We start from the raw sequence: 23,871 nt of genomic DNA on the forward strand, positions 1-23,871 counted from the left end.
AGCAGCGTTCTGGATCAGCTGCAGCTGCCTGATTCACTTTTTAGGCAAACCTGTGAAAACACTGTTGCAAGAATAATGATCTAAATAAATTGGAGAAAGCTATTAGACAAACCAAACAAATAGATCTTACTTTGACTTTCTGCTTTCTGAATGAAAGCTTTTCCATAACCAAATAAAACTGTCTTTGTAGGGTTTTATTTTTATTTAAGTTATCTTTTTCATGCATGTCTCAAAAGATCTGATAGATAAAATCTTTGATAAAAGCAGATCTGATAAAAATACGTCCATGTTCTTCCACAGTCATTTAAAGTATTGATTTTCACATATACAGATGGACAGCACAGAAACTCCTATCTTGAAGTCTCTTTTTAAGTTTTTGCTGCCGAACTTTGAGGTAGTTTTAGGCTTTAGTGTTTCTAGGAAGATCTCGTCTATAAGTAATAAGAACAAGTACTGGACTCTCTGCACGGACTCCGAGAAACTCATTCTGGTGATGTTCTTTAGGTAGTTTATTCTAAGATGTATTTATTTAAAAAAAAAGGAATGGTTAAGACCTGGAAATGAAGCTTCACTGCTGCCTGAACTTGACTTCAGTTCTTCTTTTGTTAACCTCCCAAACTGGGTGCTGAACGAAGCTTTATTAAACGACTCCGCATATTTGTGGAAACTTGTTTAATGAGTTGCATTTGTGAGGCTAGAAGTGATTAAGCCTGTGAAATATCCCGAGGCGACAAATTAATGACATCATGTGTCCCCGATGAGCATGTCGGGAGGAACAAGTAGTAGCACAAGTTATCAAGGCGGTGCCACTCAGCTTTTCTTTTTTCTTTTTCTGCCGCTTTCATAAAGATTGCTTCAGTTAAATGTCTTGTCAGTAATTTCCCTCGGTTGAAATATTCAGCAGAGCTGGCACAAGATGTTCAACTGTTGTCATTTCAAATCATATGAAGTACTTATCAGCCTCATTACCATGATGCTAGTTAGGCTTGACAGTTAAATCTGATTATATAACAACTTTGATGTGTTGATAAGATCAATAGAGATTTAAAGGCTGCAACTAATTGAGGTAATAATGTAGATCTGATGCTTTACGGATCAGTTGATGGTGATTTATACCTGAAGTCAGTGGAAGTATTTGTGTTTTTCTTATTCCCTGTCTACTTGGTCATGGAAGATCATCATGTTTTTGTTTTATTTCTTTTACTTCAGCTGCTTCGCTGAGATCACAGGACTGTCCCTATAGCGGGGCGGAGCTTTCCTGTCTGGACGCACGATGGCTCCACGACTTCCCCCAGAGAACCTGCTGCCAGTGTCACATGGACCCCGGACACCACTGTGGTGCGTTTAGATTCAGTCAGTAAAGTCAAAACTAGGTCTCCATCTTGAATTTAAACCAAAAGATGGATTATAAAGATGTAACATTTTTGTTTATAAAGCTGCATCTCCGTGCGCGTATGTCTGTGTGTTATTTAGGTCCGGTCCACCTGATCCCCTCTCTGTGCTGTGATGAGAGCTGCAGTTTGGGCCATAGCCAGAACATCAGTCCTTTCCAGTCACAGATGAGCCTTAGTGACGTGTAAGTAGAGCTGCAGCACACCTTTTCAAGGACATGCAGAGCTTTTATGCACAGAATATCGAATTATCAGTGTAAATTTCGAAAGAAATTGAATATTTCTGAATGAAGAATAACATGAATACCATAATTATATAATAATTGATGCCTATATAAAGGCAGAACTTATGGGTGATAAGATGCCCTAAATTTCTCTAAATTAAAAACTTATTGAGTGATGGAAGTAAGATTATTCTCTCATATACTCTGAATTCACTGAAAATAGAACATATTGGGTATCATCGTATGGGATGTTTCTTCTATGTGGTAATCTGGACTAATCTGCACAATCCAGAGATACTGGATGTGTTTGAGTCCATGAAAACACTGGAAGGGGTCATGTTTGCTTGAGATGCCTTCAAATGAATTTTTCAACAAGATAGTGACCTCAAACACGGCAATAAGCAAACTGCAAGTTAGCTTCTGAGGAATAAAATGAATGTTACAGAGCAGCCGACACAGTCCCTAGTTTTTATTCCTATAGAAAACTTCTAGGATGACTTACAAATACAAGCATTTTATGCAAAAACCAAGAACTGCAGAACTATTTTGGATTGTAAGATTACATATAAATGTTTGTTCTGTAAATATCAATAGAAATTGAATAACAGCTGATCTGTACATTTGTTAGAAATGCACCAATCAGAGCTCTGGGGATAATTTCTCTTTTTTATTGCTATGCAGTTTATTATTTAAAAATGAACTCTAATTTTTTAAAGTAAAAAATAATTATAATTTTTAGAATCTTAACCAGTTAGCTTTCTATTTCAATGTTAAAATGGGTAACCATGACTACAAATAATTTGCGTCAATAGTTTATCATCCAGGTATGTGTTGACTTTATTTCCTAGTAGAAAACCCCTTTATCTGTTGACCTGTCTGCTTCTAACAGCACTGTTATTGAAAAAAGCCAAGTCTTGTTCCTGTTTGGTCTTAGGCATGGTGCATTTACTGACAGGAAAAGGATTGGAAATTTGACTTGCCAGTCAAGGATCAGGAAAAATGGGTAAAGCCACGCAGACAGCAGCAGATTGCTTAGTGGGACTCTAATATTAGCAGTATAATTTAACCTTAGGAATTAAAGTAAACAGGACACATCCCAAAAAAAGGTTTTATTTTAATCCATTGATTCAAGTTTGCATAGGTCTCTTCATGTTTGTTGACTTTTGCAGTCAGAGTTGTTCTGTTTAAGCCCTGCTTCTGTTAAGACTTGCAGGATGACTCTGAACCAGTTTACCTCCTGAACTGTTTCATTCTTCCTTTTTCTTTTCATCAAGCTGCTGTTGTCGAATGAAGCGCAGACATCAGGAAGAAGCAGGAGAAAATTCACATGGTTTTAAAGTTTGTTTTCTCTTGATTTTACAGAAATACACACCTGTATGATGAAGATCCTCCGATGTGGCAGGAAGGCCACACAGAACCCGAGTGTGTGGGAGGCGATGGGATGACAGGAAGCGTTGAGCCTCCTGAATACGCCGAGCTTCCTCACTGTGGGGTCGACCCAGCAGAAGGAAGTGGGGAGGGAGGGGAGGAAAAGGAAGGATTGGGGGGGTATTCATGTGAAAGGAGGAGGGAGGACACTGTGACTGATGCACTTCTTCCCAAACAACAAGGGCAAACGCAGGAAGGTGAGCAGGTCTTTTTTTTTTTTCTCACACAGCCAGTGATGATAATGGAAATATTCAGGATTTAAATCATTCTAAGATGTTGGTCCTAATCTGCCTTGTTTTGAACATTTTTTTTAATAATTGACAAGATATGAACAAGTTTAGAGGATTTTCTGTTTTATCATTTTGTTTTGTGATGCACAGCTGCTTCACTTGGATGATATCTTGTGATTCATATTTTGAAGAGCTACTATGCTTAACAACCCCGTATATACATATTTATATTCCATTCCAAAAAAAAGTAAAAAAAGATAAATAAAAAAAACACTGAACTTTGTTTTCCAAGTTATAAGATGTTTTTCTCTCTGAAAAACTCAAAAAGATTTTCGGCAAACACAAAATCCCAGTACATTTCAAACCAAACCAGAACCTTAGACAGAGGCTAGTGCATCCTAAAGACAAAACCCCCAGTTTTGCAGTTGGATGCAGTGAGGAATGCTCTGATCGTTAAACTGGAGAAACCAAACAACCTCTCCACAGTCGCATGGCCCAATACAGGAGAGCTACATCCTCCGGACAAGACTTGGCTGTACATCTATACCTTATGGACGTAGGACATTCTTTTGAGGACCAGAATGTTCACATTTTGGACAAAGAAGACAGGTGGTTTGAGGGGGGTGTGAATGAAGCAATTTATGTTAAGAGAGAAAAACCAACCTTAAACAGAGGGGGTGGACTCAGGTTTTAGCTTTCAAAAACCTACAACGCAGCGATAGAGTTGATCCCTTCCCGCTATCATCTTAATCCTCATTGCAATGCAGGAGACCAAAATATTGACCGTAATGATTCTCCCTTTTCAGAGACATAGACCAGTATCTCTTATTGCAGGCTAACAAAGACCTCAACGGCTCCCCATTCTTAATTTGCATGTTTTCTAAGACCAAAACAAGGCTTTGTTGGAATACTCTATGAAGCTTGGAACTTAACGTTAATTCCGACATTTTGACTTGGAAAAGCTTCCTGGATGGAAAGTGAAACTTCAAACTTGGAATACATAGTCCAGTGGTTTTTTTTTTAACTTCTTTTGGAACGACTATGACCTGGATTACTGAGAATCTTCATCTGAATATTTATATTCTATAAAAAAAGAGACATGCTGTGTCAAAATTAAAGTTTTAAAAGTGATACATTTTTAACCAATTTAACCATTTATTTCTCACAAATAGATGTTATGTTACTATACTCTGTGTAAGAGGTGAATTTTTAATTTTTTTTTCAGGCTTTTTTCCCATCTGTATCAGTCAGAAGATAACTGTTACTGAATAATCAGCACATAAGGACCATTCATTTTAGGAAAACACATTAATACCTCATATGTTAATGAGGACACGTGTCTCAGCTCTTCTTTTACAAACCAGCATGCAGCTTTGTGTGTCCATGATGAGCAGCCAGTAAAAGAAACCGGAGACAGCTGCAGCTCTTTGATGCAGTCCACAGGATCCTGCTTTAAATCAGCTCCCTGCTGCCTCAGGACAGATATGTTACTAATGGCTGCATGTGTGCTCTCCTCTTCCTGCTCTCTACCCAGGGTGACGCAGACTTCTTTGCCTTGAACCACCCCAGACTCAGCAACAGCCACGGATTCCTACCTAGCCTCCCCGCACACACAGACACAGGAGCGGTCGCTCCGTCTCCTTGACCTCAGAGCCCCTCTGCGGTCCAAACAGAACCTGCGCATGAATCCCCAAAGGAGCGCTGCCTGTTTAGGGATAAAAACACTAAACACACACTGAGAATGTGAACTCGATGGCCCACAGGGTTGGATCATATGAAGTTTAAAACGATGCGACTTTTAAAACGTGAAGCAGAATCAAATCTGGGAATGTCTTGCATCTGCACATGTAGGAGAACCTGACCTGTATCGCTGGTCTGTTAATGGATGTTATGAAGCTTTTGTGTGGAAAAGTTGGAGGAAATGTGTTATAAGTGGAAAAGTTGCACATGAAAGACAATCTTGATCGTTACGAGGAATGTCTGGGTGATAAATCCCCTGTAGATACTGTAAAATATTAAACAGGTCAATATTTTTGCTATGGACAGTAGACTTGATGACGGCACGTTTGCCTTTCTCTCCTCCATTATAGTGTTGTCGGTTGTGAAAGTTCACGTCTGTGTATCGATGTAAATAAACCACCTAAAACAAGATGACACTTTATTAGCTTTCATTTCTTTCAAATGAAAAACATGTGAAAGAGCAGATTTTGACTGTGAATTTACTTCAATAAAAGCTTCATCTTTAAAACCTCATCTTACTTCTGAACATTCCTCTCTACACTGGAAAAATATTTAAATCTAGATAAGTAATTATTTCTTAAAATGAGTGTTTTTGTTCTTGAATTGAGGAGGTAAGAGAGACATCTTGCCAATGGAACAAGACAATTTACGCTTAAAATAAGAAAAAAACAATTGCATTGTCTTTTTTCAAGTGCATATTATCTAATTATCTTATACCAAGAGGTAAAATACTCATTCCATTGGCAAACTATCTCATTTACCTACTTAAATTAAAGGTGAATACACTTATTTTAAGAAATTTTTGCTCATTTTCAGAACGTTTTTGCAGTGTAGGTGATCCAAGAACCGTTTTCATTCATTCATTGTTCTTTATGAAAGACTTTAAAAATCCTTTTTTTGAGTTTAAAGTTTTGCTTGTGGATTTTCTCCAGAGAAAGAGTGGACATCAGATGATTTTTATCCTCCACTAACAGGGATCTCTCATAATTCAGGTTTCTAGTTAGAAAGTTGAGAGTTTTTTTTTATCATTATCCTGATAAAACTCCCCACCTGATTATTTAATATTAAAGGGATAGTGGAGGATGTTCTTTTTCCGCGTGGATCATCTAAATAAGTGGTCTTCCTAATTGCTTCCTAATTAATCCCTATTTTCACTTACCAGTGGCTAGTCTGACATAGTGGAAAAATCTCAAAAATTATTTTGGAAAGTAAGCCTGTATGGGCGATGTAAACAGCAACTTTTAAACATGCATTTTCTTTTTTTAAGTAGAGAAGCCAGATCTTTAAAAAAAAATATGAAAATCCTCCAGTATACATTTAAGGTAAAGAAATTTTGAGTTATTTTTATACACCTGTACCAAAATCATCAAAGCATGATGCTGCCACCATGTTTGCAAGCATCACATTAATTCCCCTACATACACTTGATAATCAATGTGGAGAAATGGCTGTTTTATTCTCTAAACTGTAAATCTGTCCATTAGCTTATCGACAAAGGCAGCTACAAATGTCCCTTTTTAAAACTAATAAAGCAGAATAACAGGCGCCCGAATCCTAATGAGAATATATGGCTTTAAATCAGGGTCTGTCACAAAAATAGAAATCTATTACAGCCTAGTTAACATTAATTAAAATATTAAAATAAAAACATTAACGTTAAAAAATAAACCCATATGAACTAATTAACCCACAAGTCCAAAATCCTATGCAACTTCAGACTGGAACTGGAACTTTACGGCTGCACTTCAGTGTAGACTTTAATTTGAGCTGGAGGTAGAGATCAGTGGCAGCCGTGTTGTATCCTGTGAGGTAGGAGGCACCCAGTTTGTTCATTCTCTCTGATTCTTTCTGTGATCATGTCTAGCTTCTCCTCAGGCTCAGGTGTGACGCAGGCAAGCAGAGACAACGTTATGCTGTTAGCAGCTGCAGCTCCTCATGCAATTTAAAGTCTAAAAAAGACACAAGCAGACGATCAAATCAACAGCCTTCAGTTTTCAGTCTGTGCTCCTTCTATAAAAGTTATTTCCGTAAAATAAAGGGACCAATTATGTTCATTGGAAGCAGCTGTTAATGCAGTTAGACGTTTTACAGTTGTGAGGTTCATATAGCATAAAACTGTGAGCCAAATTTCTGTTTGGCCCATCCGAAGCCCCTGACAGACAAAACAGATGGAGCGGCATTAATTCAAAGCCTAAACAATGAGCACATGACAGGAAGAGCGGATTAAGTATTCTTCCTCATGCTGATTTGAGCAGGAAAAAACAATGTTAGGCTATCCTGTGAGCAGATATTCAAAAACCTGGAGCTGTAAAGCTAAAGAAATAGAGAATAATATAGAAAAAAAAAAAGCAGACAAAAACCCAACATTTTTTCCATGACTTTCAGTTGTCAGGGACAAAATCTTTAATTCATGTTGTGTCAAAAGAAGAATGGACGAGTTACATTAAAGTCAATATGACTCCTGGTTACACTGTGGCCAGAAAACACCTCCGTGCCTTCCCTCTCATCAGCTTTCAGAGTCCATGAGGAAGGCCTCAAAGTTTAGGTTGAGCTCAGACACCAGCGCGTCCACAAAGTCCTCCATGCTGGGCCGTCTCTGCAGCATGCCTGCCCAACACACAAAACACAACTGGATTTTAGGGTATGTTTTTTACCAAAACAGAAAATACTTCTATACAGTCATGTCAATTTTTTAAAAACTGCAAACTGTGGTATCCTATTCTATAAAACAGGGACACACTTAAATGAAATCTAGTATGATTAACTGCATTCCAGGAAAGCATGCTTAAAGGATAATGCTGCCACCACCATGCATTTCCAGGAGATCTTTCATCATTTTGAATGTGTGTCTCCTCCAACAAAACTACTGGGAAACTTCTATAGGAACCTCTTCATTAATTCTTGGAACTGCATTTCACTTAAGGGCATTAAAGTAGAGAAGTCTGAAAAAGTCTATGCCACCTTTATGGTTTTGTATCTGAAAAGATTTAATTCTTGGTAACTTCTTTGACTGTTTAAATAAGATAGTCCACCACGATAGAGGAACCTTTCTTCTGCCTGACTCCTGTGCCGGCGAGAGCGAGCTCTGGGAACGTCTGTGTGATTTCAGAGCCTGTCTGCCTGCTCATGCGTGGAGGACTCTCTCACACGCTTTACAATTCAGCTGCACACTGGCTTTGAAGTCTGTTCATTTCCCCTTGTGTAGCTGCCAATGTAAATACCCCCCCTCTCCCTCCCCCCTGCATGGGTCACCTCCACTGAGCGCACACATACATGCTAACGCACCAGCATATCTGCCCCGACACGCATGACTGGAAATGAACTGAACACAGACACACAGTGAGGGGAGTTTATGCTGCTGCCACCCTGAAACAGAAACACCAGGTACAAACTGCTCGGCCCGCATTCGAATATTAGTGGGGAGGAAAAAAGGAAGGGGTGGGGGTGGGCATCTTCTCCTCTTACTCACCCATCCCACCCTTCCCCCTGGCTACAAGATGATACGGCAGAACAGGGGTCTATGACACACGGCGACCGCAGGGTTCCAGGATCCCTGGGAATGAGGCCGCCACATGAAGGCAGTGATAACCCTAAATCACAGCTCTGACCGTGGCTGAGGACGGCAACTTTATGACCGCTTTAAACTGGAGAACAAAATGTTGAGAGCAACTGGATATTTTAAAGACTAAAGTTACACATAAAGTCAGACTGGTGGCAGATATAAAATACTATCTACAGTCTGCTGCACGATACAAATGGCCTGAAACGCTTTATATAAAGATGCTTTGTATCTTTAGGCTCTGTTTTTGGAATCTTGGTCCTTCTGGTTCTGTAGCTGGTTTCTGATAGTTTAGCCTACTCTGCTCTGATGCTAATCCTCAGGTTTTCTCTGATGCTCATGCTGACGCAACCAAAGGGGATGAGGTAAATCTTTCAGCCTTTAAGCCTCGAATCAATCAGCACGTTTGAGGATGCAAGGAGGATTTCTATTATTTTTTTTAACATACTTTTCTGTGTTTATATGGTAACAATATAAAACATCTTTGAACAAGAATTTTTTTGATAAAAGCTTTCATTTAAACACTTGACTTTTTTTTTTTATAGTTTTATGAAATTGCATACTTTAATAATTTACAACTTTAGGTAACAAAGTAAAAGTAGAAATAAAAAAAAGCACTTCTCAACCTTCAGTACAAACACAAAATGTATATACCACCTTAATTTAGACTTAGACTTAACTTTATTTATCCTTTGGGATTACTCATTCAGGGAAATTCTGGTTCCAGTAGCTTATATAGACCTAGACAGATTTTATTTGTCGTTTTGTTTACACAAGTGTAAAACAAAAAGAAATTTAGTTTGGAACAGCTCTCTGGACAATTTAATCCTTTTTAAAAGTGCAGCCCTGAAAACATTGTAAAAAAAAATAAATATATAAAAACAGTAATATAAACATATGACTGTAAATTTACAGTACTGATGTTTTTTTTAAGTATATAGAGTACAAAGAGTTAAAGCAAGATTCCGTTAAAGATAAAAATATGACAATATAAAAAGAGTGCACATGGTACCAAGAAAGCATAAAAAAAGAAAAAAGTTGTAATGTCCTGGAATATGTTTCCCTTAGATATAAAAATATCTAGAGTAGAGAGCTAAGGGAAGACTACATAGTAGCTGACTTTGGTTATTGCACTTGCACTACAGACATGCACTGACCATATAAATAAGTCAAATAATTACACAGGCTACACAGTGGTTGGCTTGTGTTATTGTACAGTGAGAGAGAAGAATGTTGCACATGAGTGACAACAGGTAATGTTTTGCATAAGATGTCCAAGGAGGGGGTGCTAACATCATATGCAAAGATGCCACCAAATGAAATCCAGTTCAACCAGATGCCTTCCAAAGTAATCAACAAACAGAAAGGTAAATAATAGTATAAAAGCAGCTGTTCTGTAAATGCTGTTTTTGCTTAAATGCAAATGTTTTTCAAATGAGACCAAGCTCTTAAGGTAAGGCTGGAGCTCTTACCGAATTCTCAATGGTGAAACACGGTGGTGGGAGTATAGTGCTGAGAGAATCTGTCAAGCTTGACCCGTCTGCAAGGTCCACGTGGCCAAATGACATCATTTTTGGCTTCTACACGGAGTCTGTGTGGACAGAATTTCCACGTTCTGCAACTGGGAACATTTGTGACTACGCAGACAGATCCGTGCATGAAAAAAATGGTGAGTTGGAAACAGCTCCTACTGCTGCCGGTTCACAAATGTAAACAGCTAGGGACATCCTGTGAATTAGTCTAAAAGTATCACCAATATCAAACGATTGTGAATAAAATCATGGAAAGAAACGACTGTCGCTCTTGAATAACATTATGAGGCTTTGAAAAAGTTATAAACAGCTGTGTTTTCAACTTTCCCGTGTAGTGTGGTGTTATCAGCTTGCTGTCTGTACTTTTTTGATTAATATAGCTCTGGAAAACCACATGAGATGTTCTTGTTACTCTGCTGCAGCAGAGCAGCTGAGTAATGGTGCAAAACAAGCACAAATTTTGCCACTTGTCTGCTTTTGCTCGCTTTGAAATTCACCTAGCCAGTGAAAGCAAGACGCGTTTTGTGTTAAAGTCTGCTGTTACTGAACAACTTGCAGAGTTTTTAGTGTTTTGCTTTTGAAAGCTGAACAAAGCCGTTGGCGCAGACACCCCTTGATTCACCATATATCTCCCAAGTCAGAACCAGTATGGAGAACACCACCAACTGTCCCAGCAGGGACAAATCAGTGCAAGAGCATCAGCAGGAAGAGCGTCAGAACAGGGCAAGGATAAAATTGATGTTTTCCTGTAAATACTTTTAACATTCAATTCTGCTGTATTTGCAAATATCATATTAGTATTTTGAATGGATATAAATATCATCTAATTAAATATTGAGATATTTCACAGAATTTCGTTTTTTTCTTACACCCTTAATGCTAACCTTGCCTACAAGATGAATTCTGTATTTGTGCGTCTACAAGCAGAGAGGATTACATCTTGTCCCGCTTGTGCTTCAGCTGTTTGAGACCGACCTAAAACAGGTTAGCCAATCACCTAGGAGAAAAACACCTAAAGGCGGGACATGTGGCTGTGACAAAAGCAAGAGCTGCTGAGCCCACAGCTGACCCAAAATAACAGAACAGCGCAGAAGGACAAACATAGCTACTAACACATTTGTTTGGTCAAAATCCAATATTTCTTTTAAAAGAGGAGCTAAGGGTGTAAAAGTGTAATTCGTTGGGGTTTCTCATGGCGTCTGCTGCCATATGAATTTGTTGCTCTGATTGGCTAACACCAAACTTTGGAAGTTCGGTAGCAGTCCGGAATCAGCCCGGAAAGTTCTGCTGAATGTCCAACTTTTTATGGAGAGATCAGATACCTCCCAGATTAATAATAAGTAGAGCTAAACCTGATTGCTACATTATCAATCTACTTTGCCAGGTTAACTTTTTGTAAGTCTGCCAAATTATATATCTGTCAAATACGTTGACGTTAATGACCACTAATGTGAAACGGTCAAAGGGTGTGAATACAGAGATATCATATCCCATTTAGCTATTAGTCATAAAACTTAGCCAACTGACCTCACTTCAACAACTCAGTGGAGCTGGATAATTTTTTTGATTACTAGATTGTGAAAACTGAACGGTTTCCAGCTTAAATTGAATATGTTACTGTATTACTTAAGACTTAAATACCCAAACAACGGCAGAAATCTGGAGATTTACAGCTGGTCATCCATTCAGCTACTTCTGCTTTCCACCAGCAGCTGAAATCCAGATCCTCTAACCGTCTTTTAGCATGCTTGATAGTGTTTCAGTCAGAGTGGTTATACTAACTCTTGGCCTGACACCAGAGAAAAACCAGAGCCAAACTAAACATAATCTGTGCTTTGTGTCCATTGTTGCGAAAGGTTTAGAACGGAGGCTTTGCCATGTGAGTCATCTCGCATTAAAGAGTTTCCATTTCCTTTCATAATGGCTCTGATGCAGCCATTGATGAACAGGGCTTCTACCCATTACAGTCATCTAAGGGCCAGCATCCTACGCCAACTTGGACGACAGAGTCTGGGTAAAACAGCAGGTGTTAAAGGACACATGAGGAACCAGAGTTCCTTTGGAGACCATGCCAGTGGAGTTCTTTTCTTCAGTCCTTTAATAGCCCTTGCTGAATGAGAGCTAAAGTAATGACTGCTTTCTCGCACAATGTATAAAATAGAGGAGCATTCAAATCATTGACTCACCCTTACTTTTACTTACAAATATTCTTTTTACTCTGTGAAAAAGTAGTTTTTATTGTAAAAAAATGTAAAAGAAACATAGCAAAATCAGCTAGGGCTAATCTAAACATTTTAAATGTTTCAATCTCATGGTTCTCAATCTGTGAAACAAGAATCATTGGTGGTATTACTGCTTTATCAGATAGCATTAGATGTCCTGGGATTAATTTGGCTGTGTGGTGAATGTGGACAAAACAAAAGTGATGTAGCCAAATAGGCATCAGCAGCCAATAGGATAAGCTGAAAAAGCCCAACACTTTCTAAATAATCAGTAACTAATGAAGAAAGGGGTTCAGCAAAGACAGTTTAAAAAACTCCTGGAACCAGAAATTAGCAATTGTTGCTGTTTACGTTGCCATCCAATTAACATTAAAGTTGGTACTTGGATTTAGGCGCGACTTTACACCAACTAAACCATATGCGAGTTTGAAAATCCATGCTAATTATCCCTATCCTCATCCAGTCAAAGAACAGTAGAAATACAAACTAATTATGCATTTCGTAATTTTGAATACAGCTCAAACATAAAGACCAAAGGGTTGTTTACCACCCAGCCAAATCTTAACTGAATTCAAGTCTGGCCTTAAAGGGGAACACCGCTTTTTTTTTTTTTTACATTGGCCCCTTGATTTTACGTTATTACATCATGTTCTACCCACCCATATTAGTTTTGTGTCATTTGGACCTTTTTGGTTTTGTAATCCAAGTAAAGTCTTCCAAGGGCAACGAGTTGAAGGCACAAACTAAACTGTTCATAATTTATAATTTATTGTACGCCAGCATTCATAACATGTAGACGAATAACTGTACCCCAGACATCCGCGGTTATATTTTTTTATATTTATATTTTTTAAAACAAAGCAGAGTGTGTATTATGTCACCCGTGCGGGACTGGAGTTGTGACAGGCAGCCCGGGCCACAGGCGGCTACGCTCTACCCCTACTATTCATTCGGCGAGCTAATTTGAATCGTTCAATTCCATTTCGAGAGCGAGATCATCTGTGTTAGTAGCACTAGACATCTTCCAGGCATGTGAGTAAAACTAGCAGCAGTTCAGCGGACAGGATGAATGAATGGTCGCCGAAGCACACGGATGACGTCCTACTCGCGCTGCTTTGTTTTAAAAAAAAAAACTATATAAATATAAAAAATATAACTGCGGATGTCTGGGGGACAGTGATTCGCCTACATGTTATTAATGCTGGCGTACCATAAACAATAAATTTTGAACAGTTTAGTCTGTGCCTTTAACTCGTTGCCCATAGGAAGACGTTACTTGGGTTACAAAACTGAATATCTTCAGAACAGTTCCAAATGACACAAAACTAATATGGGTGAGTAGAACATGATGTAATAACGTAAAATCAAGAGGCCAATGTACAAAAAAAACAGTGTTCCCCTTTAATGTCACATTCAGCCAAAAGAACATGCGGGTTTATAGAGCACTAAGATTCTATCTAAACTCCCAAACAGTTGTCAACAGACACCTTAACTCTTTGGACCACAACTGGCTGATATTAAGACCTAATGTTAATTTTAGTCAATTTCAGAATAAGTCTCTCCATCTATAGAAAGGAAGCCCGCTTCTTATTTCACTATGATGTTCTGGTGAGGCTGTGTTTTAATATCACTGCACCACATATCATTTGGAAAGATGACTCAAAATGTCTAATACACTATATTGCCAAAAGTTTTTCCATGTGTACTTTGTATGTACATCAACATTCATCACATCCTATTCCTAATCTATAAGGTATAATGGTCATATACACCAGCTGCACTGCATTCAAGAAGAAACTAGTGTTGTAGTAAAGACCACACCAACTGAGACCAAAAAGTACCAAGACTGGAGTTTGGTCTAAGACAGGCATCCCCAAACTCCGTCCTCAAGGCCCCCTGTCCTGCAGGTTTAAGAGGTTTCCTTGCTCCAGCACAGCTGATTTTAATTGAAAGCTGATTAACAGGCTTTTGGTCTACTGCAATCACTATAACCATCTGTGCTGAAGCAGAGAAACCTCTAAAATCTGCAGGACAGGGGGCCTAGAGGACTGAGTTTGGAGATGCCTGGTCTGAGACATTTAGAGGCCGTGACCTTATAGGATGTCTCTAAATGTCTTGGTTTTGGTGGTCTTGACTACAGCACTAAAAGAAACAACCATCTCTTGAGTCTTCCCTCTGGCAGACTTGAGAGTTATGAGGGCCTGCACCAAGAAACTCAAACCTAGCATTAGGTTGTAAATAATGTTGGTTGATGTATACCTTCAATGTGCTTTGGTTTATTTATAGAGCTGGGAAATTATATGAGATCCATTTGATGTTTTTCCAGCTTCTCTGCAAAGTATGGCTTAAGCTAAACAATCCACACAAGCAAAAGTCAAGAATTTCCTGCAAGGACAGCTGAAATTATTTCAGGTTAACCAGATTTACTTTAATTGGTTGCAGATGTTAGTTTAAGAGAAATCTTGGTATTTACTCCGGTGGTGTGTTCCATAAAATCAGAAAATTAAAAACTAAATTAAAACAACTTTCACAGCATGCAGCCATATGATCCAAAAACAGGCTGCACCCCCGTCCTAATGTAACCTCTGAAGCTACGCTCTGTTTAAACTTACACTACAATCCAAAGCATGTTTATTTACAAAAAGGGTGGTGAGACGATGGCTATCTGTAAAATGAAGACTTGTTTAGCCTCTAGAAGCCCTAAGTCTTGGTAATGACTGCTCTGGGGACAAAAAAATAAGAAGAATCAGCAAAAAAATCTTCAAATTGGCTCTTCTGCCTGCAGCTACTGCTGGTTAAACGTATCAAAGTTGTCAGTTACACATCGGGAAAAAAAAAAAACTGGGAGGAGTTTAATGACCTAGATTCTTAATAGAAAGTTCTGAACAAGAGGTTCTAACATAATCCTATACTTAGGATTGTTACATAATATCCATAGATGGACATCTGAAAAAAAAATAAATAAATAAAAGAAATATCAGTTTTAACATGTCATTGATTTGTAATTGTTAAAATTTAATTTCTACAATTAGTCGACCTCAGCTATAAAGGCTTGGCTGTTCATGATTTACTGGTCTATTTATTAGGTCAGTCACACCCACAACCAGTCATAATGCCACATTTCTGCTTTAACGTGTGAATAAACCTACAGAGAAGAATAACTAGGCACATAGCCTACAGTCCTCCCTGGTGTCATCTTCCCTCTAATTGTATTATCTACATCTTCTAGGTTACTGAGATCAGACAGGATTATGTGATCCTACACTTCAAAGCACACTGCCGGCTGCTGCCGGGCGAAAGCATGTCAAGGTGCGAAAGAGCAGTTAGCTCAGTCTGGCCTGGAGGCAAACCAGAGGCCCACCGACTCTGTGATAACAGCTTTGAAGCTCAGGGAGCGTTTCCTCCGGCAGTCACTTCAGACAAGTCCAGAAAATAAGCAAGACAAGGTCGATGACAAACACTAGACAGGGAAGGGAGCGCGCTTTCCCAAAAAAAGGCAGTCAAAACAAAGCATTTAGCATTCAGCAATCTAAACTCTGTCTGCATGATATAATGCTTTGGCAGAAGGAAATGTGTTTTGACTGCTTCAAACCTTTTGTGCCAACTTGATTTGACCAAACTCAGATCATCACAAGTAAAGCTTTTAAAGAGCACCACTATAATTACTCTAATTTGAAGACTAATTGCTATAAAAACAGGAGCAGATGTGTTTGAAATCATGGTTGCCTCCCAAGAAGTGTGCAGTCATCCTCACATGGTCTCGTTTGCAGATAAAACTGCTGCCATAAATGTTGCACTTCAAGTGTTGCCCCCAGTGCAGAGTTTACTCCACATCTGTGGACCTAGTGACTCTGCAAGCGCACTAAGTGAAACACGACCATGAAGTCTCCTGAGTTGGCTTCTTATCAAAGTCGAATTCTGCATTAGGATCGACAGATCTCATCCAATACTTCCAAGAAAGTTGGGTGAAGACCTATATTTTCTAGCTTGAAGGAACATTTCATCATAAGCAGAAAGTGATTAAAAGCCAGGCAGTAAAGTCAAGAATGTTTACCCTCCTGAGAAACCTTGGTTAATCAAAGAGATTCAAGGAATTAAAAGCAGAAAACTGATCAACATCCAGCGGTAATGAGCCACCACCAGAAGGATGACAGGTTTCTTTTAATTCCTTGAATGTTGAGTTTTTCAGAATGAACTGATTTTTTTTGAAGACTAGAGAAGCTTTTCAACTCTTCTTCCCTTTTCTCTAATGCAAACTCAGATTAAGGAAATAACCTGTAATCTCAGCCTTATTTGTAACTCCGTGAATAACAGAACAAGCTGGAATTAGTTTGCTGCATTTTAATCAACCCAAATAACACATTTTATTTATTATCCTAAGAACAAGTTACAAAATTATTAAATATGGTATGTCTGGTCCAGCTCCAGTGTCTAAACTGAAAAGGAAAAAAAAAATCCCTAGACGTGCAAAGATTTTTATTTGTGGTTGGAAAGCTACAAACTACTGAATCCCTTAAATCTCAATGGTTCAGATAAAAATCAAACCTTCAAACACTTTCAACAAAGAAATTTCTGACTCACCAGAAATTAAATACCTGTTACACCTGTTCTGTCATTTAAATATGAGCAACAGTCAAAACGTGGAGCCTGAAATCTGATCCCCACCTCCACACTGCTGTGGAAAAGCTGATTGAGAACAAATGTTTCTTCAGTTGTTTGCAGCGATAGCCTTGCTTTTTTCCTGTTACGCTCATTAGATGTCAAAGTTCCTGCCTTGACTGCTTGCCAGAAATATAGCAATCTATTTGCGATGTTGTTTGAGGCAAAATGTCATATTTTTCATAAGAAAATTATGTAATCTTTACAAATTAACTTGGAATTGGGATTATAATGATAAGAACTTGTAAAGTAAACTGCATGCAGAGATCAGTAGTTGGACTCCTGATCGGCTCCATTTTCAGTGTTCGGCATACGTAGCAATGGAAACAGCCCGGACCATGAAAGCCTTTTCTATAGCAGGACCTCTGGTTCAGTTCAGTTAGTTGATCACCTTTAACCCCCTCCTTCCTGTTTTCTTTTCTTCCCCTCTTCCTCCCTCCGTCTTGAACCTGTGCTGTGGATTTAATAAATGGGTTTCCATTTCAGCATCGTCTTTCCTGGGAAACATCCAGTTCTGGGGCACAGGAGACATCCACATAAAGACTGACGTCTGGGTCCCCAAGCTAGGTGTGCTGCAGTTTGCCTCTATCACCTCACTGTTAAAAACATTACTCAGCTCTATGAAGGATGGCAATTGTTTGAAGGATAATGCGTGACTCAGTTAAACTCTGTTTTCCCTCTCCTTTAACCTTAATACTGTTTAAAATGTGAAAAAATTAACCAGAATAGCAGCAGAAACTATTTCTTATTCCCTAGATTCATCAATTTACAATTTCAAACAGGGTTTCTATGCATTTTCATTTCCAAACTGCATAATTGGATGCTGTGATCAATGAACAAATATAGAATAAATTAGAGATAAGATTGGGAAGGAAGCATACAGATAACCTTTTCTACTGTTTTCTGTTTAATATGCAACCAGATCTAGAAAACAGTTTGAATTTTTAACAGAAAAGATGGAAACTTTTCAACGCATGAAGCAATGAGGTTTAATACAACTTCAGCTTTCTTCTTGTTAAATAAAAGGATAATGTGGCGAATTCTGACTTTTTCATGTACAATTGTTTATGTTTGTTTTGGGCTTCAATTAAAATCAGCCAGGAAAATCCAGATTATGAGAATGGGTCATTTTTGGTTATTTTTTTTGTGAGGGCATGTTATTCAAACTTTAGAGACCTACAGGAGTAGGCAGTTTGGGTCGACCTCCTATATTACAGTAAATCCTTTAAAGCACTGCATTAGCATGCCTTGCTATCATTACTTCAGTTTCTATTCAACCCAAAGGGGCGACTCCAAAAATCATGGACTCACCTACAGGCAGTTGGTAAATGTTGCTAATTGTTTAACTTTTCTTGTATAGGTTGTAAGGAAACAATAATAAAAGAACCATCGCTAATTGCTAATGTTGCTAATGCTACATTGAAATAAACGTGTATAATCTTGTGCGTACCCTTAATAGCGGAATAAAAAGGATCAGAATCTGTTTTTTTTCCTCTTTAAGAAATATTAAAAATCAATTTATAGACAGCTTTTGATGGATTTTACATGAAACATAACAGGTTAGATTCCTTTAAATATATCAAAAATACCTCTAGATGTAAAACTAGTAGGATAGCTGGATGAGAAAAGCAGTCTGGGTTTTGCTTTAGTTGAATAATTCTTCCAGACAAGAATAATTGAATCACTTTTTGGTTTGGGGGACATAAAACATCTGAATCTGGAATTATCATTTAGCAAACCTAATGTTATTTAATCTGTTGTAGATTCAGTTGGTTAGAAAAAAAACTTAATCTTCATACCATAGACTCATTTCCATTGCAGACATTTTTACAGTTTAGTTTTAACCATGATTTATGGAAAGAAAAGCCAGCCGAGGAGTTTAAAATGGCGTTTTACTGATGTTGCGCACAGAGCGTCAACCTATGACGTAAGTAGAGCAGTTCTCATTTCAGAAAAAAGCCGTAAATATAAATGTCAGCTTTTGGTGGATGACACTAGGAGGGTAACTCTCAGGTCAAAGAGAACTAGACAGGAAAAGGAAGGGGTGATCATGGGATCTGCAAGATGGAGGTCAATCCAATACTTATTTACTGTAAATTCCAGGCCATAAAGATTTTAATCTAAGAGCTACATAAATGAAAAAAATAAACCTAAAACTTAATAACCAACCATCCATCCATCCATCCATCCATCCATTCATTCATTAATTCATTTTGTGTCACGCTTATCCCAAGCGGGGTCGTGAGGGGTGCTGATGCCCATCTCCAGCTGTCTAATATAGTAAATCTTTTGATCACAATCATGCACTTTTGCCTATTGCTAATCAAATATCTGACTATACATAGCAGTAACTCATGACCACTTGTGTGAAATCCCTGTTTTCTTGAAAGACCTAAATAGATAGAAACATCATGCTAGTAAAAGAGCTTTAACACGACAATGTAAAAGTAAATCTTTTCATGCGTTATGTGTGCTGTTTTTCCTTCTCAGAGATTGTCTGCCCAACTGTAACAGTCCCAGACATAGCTGCCTATTGAGCTACTTTATTTATTAAATTATTTATGGATTAGTGCTTCTATGTTCCTTTTTTGTATTACTGCTTCTGTCTCCTTGAACCCACAATCAGCTTTGGCAGAAGGCCATTAACACTGAGCCTGGTTCAGCTTTAGGTTCCTCCTAGTTAGAACAGAGTTTTTCTTCTTCACTGTCGCTGCATGCATGCTCAGTTCAAGGTAATGGTGTAGAGTCAACACAATGAGAGTTAGTATCTGCTGTCTCCACATGCTTATCCAGGAGGAGCTAATCCTGCAAAGTCAAAGACTCCATGCAATCAGCTGATTTTCCTTGGATAGAAAACTTTCAACCAATCCAACATTTTGATCCAATTGAATTGTCTCTGTAAAGTGCCTTGAGATGACATGCAATCTGAACTATTGCTAAATAAATAAACTAAATTGAACTAAAATGCATTTATATGTTAATTCACAATTGCATTCATATAAAAAAAACTCCACTAAGTTGAAATTAAAAACCTAATTTGCTCTAAAATGTAATTTAAGAAACCATAAGAATTATTAAAAGACTTTTAAAGATCAATATAAAATATCTATTATTCACACATAGATATTTGTAGCAAATTAGAATTCATTCTAAAATGACAGTTACCCTGTAAAAATAAGCTTGAAGCAGGCATTAAATATACTATCAATTAAGCCCATGTTTTAACTATTGCATTTATTGGTCTGGCACATTGTTCGACCTGTAATGTCAGGTTTCCATGAACTGTAGCTAGAAAATCATAATTATTAACCAAAACAAAAGCTTGAAACATCAGAATGTGTAACTTGTATAGTCTTTACTTTTAAAATTAAATTACTAAAATAACTTAATAATCTCATTAAGTGAACAATATTAAGCATAATCATAATAAAAAAAAGTAGTTTATGCTAAGATGTGAGCAGCAGCAAATTTTCAGAATTGCTCTGCTCAGTGAATTAGCGGGGAGAAGAAGAGAAGCTGATCTTAACCACCGAGGATGGAAATAACATTAACCTGAGCTTCTCGTGTCTGATCCCAATAATTTACAATAAGCCCACATCGGATACAACATTTAGTGCTAAATGTGAACACTTGTACTCGTTCTTGATTATAAGAAATCTTGTATAGGACATCCCGACATGTTACTGCAGCCAAAACTACAAAACGTAGACTGTTTCCAGCAAGAACAAGGGGAAAAAGATGCTTAGGTAAGAAATAAACATGAGGAACCAATTAAATTTAAGAGCTGATACGGAAAAAAATAATTTTTTGTGATTTTTTTAAGGCCTTAGATAAAGTTGGATTAATAAATGTAAAAATGTCTTAGTTGTTAAAGAATTGACCCAGTAAACATGATGTGCACAACCAAATGTCATGATATTACAACCCGATCTTCGTCACCGTAAATCCTGCTTAAATGACTCAAAGATGGGAGAAAAAAACTGAGCTATTAGTAAATATCAAAGCCATCTAGAGCCCCTTTATTTAGCCACTTTCACAAAACGCTTTATTTTAGAGACAGAAATAGTACCAATGTATAAAAAAAACAATCCTTATTCAAATTTAAACATTGATGAGTTAATTTAATGCATTTCCTGTGTGATTTCAAAGTACTCTAGAACGGCAGTAAATCAGCTAATCTACAGACTCATCTTCAGAGCCGTTTGTATGTGATGGACCTGGAGGTATTCAGCCTTAGAGAACACAGCTGCACACAGTCAATCCAGCTAAGATTAAAAAGGTGACAGTAAAACAGCTTGATTGACAGTGTTACTCTTAAAATCTGACATTACAGGTAAAGTTAAATTAAAACTTTACAAAAAATGTTTTGAGGCATTCTAATAAACTTTTGATTCAGTTTCTGTGATCTTAAGACAGATACAAAACCAATTTTAAAAAGCCATTAATCCAAATGACTGGTAGGGTTCAAAAGAAACTAAAAACATGACAAAATATTGGGTGGCTGTGCAAAGCAACAAAAATGTTTAAAAGAAAAAAAGCTTCAGACAAAAGACAGGGAACAGGATGTTGTCAGTTTTTAGGTGTGATAAGAAAACACTTTATGATCATATGTTGTAGCGAGGTGTTACCAGAACTGTCGCATTGGCTTTGAACTGTGCGCCTTGCAGGTTTTTTTTTTTTTTTTATAATAAGCAGATTTGTTATAATAAAGGAAATCCACAAATGTAGGTGTTTTTCTTTTTCTTTTGGTATTTAGAATAAGAATAAATAATGGCGGAGCTAATCGGATGTGAAGCAATGTTGATTTTATAGCAACAAGCAACTGCCTAAACCAGAGGTCTGAAACATGGGGCCCCAGAGCTGCAAGGGGCTCTTTAGGGACTCAACATCGGCTTTTCATCACTTTGGCTAAAACTGATGAAGAGATGGCTATTGTTTTGAGCAATTAATATACAAACAAAAGCATTTCATAGCATGTTCTCCCTTAATTATCATATTTTTCTCTTTTTTTAAAGTGATATTTGTGGCTCCAAACAAGTTTTATAAACAGGACTGAAGTAAGTGACCCTAAAGAAGATGATGAGATTGAGCATCAGCCAATTCCAAAACAAAGACGAGCCTCAGGACCAAGCAGTCAGCTAGCCCCAGGCCCAGAACAAGCCACTCAGCAGTAAAATATTATTAACATGTCCCACACTGATGTAGTTCATCTGAAGATTGGTTCATTCAACGTGTTGTCAGCCATGTAAAGTCAGCAGAGTGGAGAATACAGACAGTAAAACCTATAATCAGCAGTTTCCACCTATCCTTCTTTCCTTGCTTTGGTCTGCACAGTGAGAGAGAGCACACTTTATATTTAATACCACAGAGGAGGGCTAGCTTTGGCTCTGGGACAATAAAGCTCTTGTAAACAAAGATAAGAAACCCTGTGAGGTGTGTCTAACTTTTAAGTATATACCACAGAGGAACAGACTGTGTTAAACCACAACAGCTGTGAACACCTGAATAGACTGCAGCTGGATGAGCTGCCTCTATGCTTTCAAAGCAAGTTTCTTTCTTCTTTAATCAAGAGAAAAAAACAAGAAACCCAAAGAGTTTGTCCAGCACGTTTAAACAAATTCCCCAGCATACTGGTGAAGTAATTAGACACGCCTTATTTCACTCTTGCCACAAGGAGCTGGCATAATAAGCCATTAATTCCTGATAAGAAAGAATGCAGTGAAATCCTTTCAGTGAAATGCTGCAGAACCTTGTTTGTGCGTTTGATGTGTCTGAAGAAAAAAATCAATCCTTTACGTATGAAAAACATTTATACTTGCCTTCCACCATCAGCATCGGCTCTTTGGCTCCTCCATGGGCCAGCATCTCCCGTCGGTACCGCTCACCCATCTCCCTGAAAAAGATGAGGAGGGACAGGAGAAAAGGTTTTATAGAGTTTTATTCTCTCCCATGCCAGCAGCTGGAAAACTGAGCTGCAATGTTGGGTGAAACAAAAACAACCCTGAAAAGCAAATTTTAGAAAAGAAAACTTGAGATACATCAGAAGGACTGAATTCCAGAAATAATGCAGTGCTTTGTGTGTGTGCAGCTTCTTATGTTAGTTCTGGATGTGGGAATTTCAGCAGAAAGCTGCTGGTTCCAGTTTCATGTTCTTCAGCATCAGGATGAGACTTTAACTTGATCCAGAGGTGTAAAAAAGTAACTACTGCTTCAGAACTACATACCAAAACTGCGTTGGTATTTCATAAATAAATAAATACAGGGAATTTTTTCGATGTAATATGACAAAATGTCATTATTGTATTAATAATTCAACATATATTTCATATGAAAACGTTTTAAAAGATTAAATGCTGATGCTAAAATAATTTTTGCTGAATATTGATTTTTTCAGGGTCCATTTTTACGGTCATAAAAACCTTGTATTTTTATTTTTGGGATTGAACTGATGTAGACAATATTTCTATTTCAGAAACAAGGTGAAAAGAAAAAAATAAGTGTCAGAACATTACACTCTTTCTTACCCAAACTGATCCAATAATATCAATGAGCATCATTTAATGCTTATATGCGTTTTTAATCATTTAACTCAAGCATTAGCTCACCTGTTTAACGGATCCTGAACAAAGCACTGTTTCCACACCATGGAGGCCACGGCCCGAGACATGAGGTACGAGTAGTACTTGGCCCCGTAGCCAATCAGATGGCTGAATCTCAGCTGCCACGCCTGAAACAGAACAACCAAAATAAAAGATTAGATATTATCAACTGTAGCTACTGCTTTTTGGGGCTGCTTATGAACCTCATGAAGGGCCAATACGCTTATTACTGTAGCAAAAGTGAGTTCTTAACAATGGTTCATTTTAAGGGGAAGACATCGAGTTGA

General features: G+C 37.8%; 2 protein-coding genes across 2 annotated transcripts in view; one reads left to right on the plus strand and one right to left on the minus strand.

Annotated features, from left to right (window-relative positions):
- The window catches only part of LOC107101891 (tumor necrosis factor receptor superfamily member 19-like), a 34,286-nt gene extending 28,785 nt beyond the window's left edge, over positions 1-5,501 (plus strand). The window contains exons 7-10 of the mRNA XM_015400976.1: positions 1,210-1,338; positions 1,474-1,576; positions 2,978-3,240; positions 4,808-5,501. Of these exons, the coding sequence (XP_015256462.1) occupies positions 1,210-1,338; positions 1,474-1,576; positions 2,978-3,240; positions 4,808-4,812 (500 nt within the window). The 3' untranslated portion in view covers positions 4,813-5,501. The remainder of the gene's footprint in view (positions 1-1,209; positions 1,339-1,473; positions 1,577-2,977; positions 3,241-4,807) is intronic.
- A 1,890-nt stretch (positions 5,502-7,391) lies between these two features.
- Positions 7,392-23,712, minus strand: LOC107101883 (mitochondrial intermediate peptidase-like; the record flags this gene model as incomplete). The annotated part of the gene is made up of 3 exons (XM_015400961.1): positions 7,392-7,620; positions 22,805-22,878; positions 23,591-23,712. Coding segments are annotated over 3 exons (297 nt in total), but the record flags the coding sequence as incomplete, so codon positions are not given.
- Positions 23,713-23,871: the final 159 nt, after the last annotated feature.

The sequence above is a fragment of the Cyprinodon variegatus genome, unplaced genomic scaffold (genome assembly GCF_000732505.1).
Source record: "Cyprinodon variegatus isolate N-32 unplaced genomic scaffold, C_variegatus-1.0 Scaffold1168, whole genome shotgun sequence".
Taxonomy (NCBI): Eukaryota; Metazoa; Chordata; class Actinopteri; order Cyprinodontiformes; family Cyprinodontidae; genus Cyprinodon; species Cyprinodon variegatus.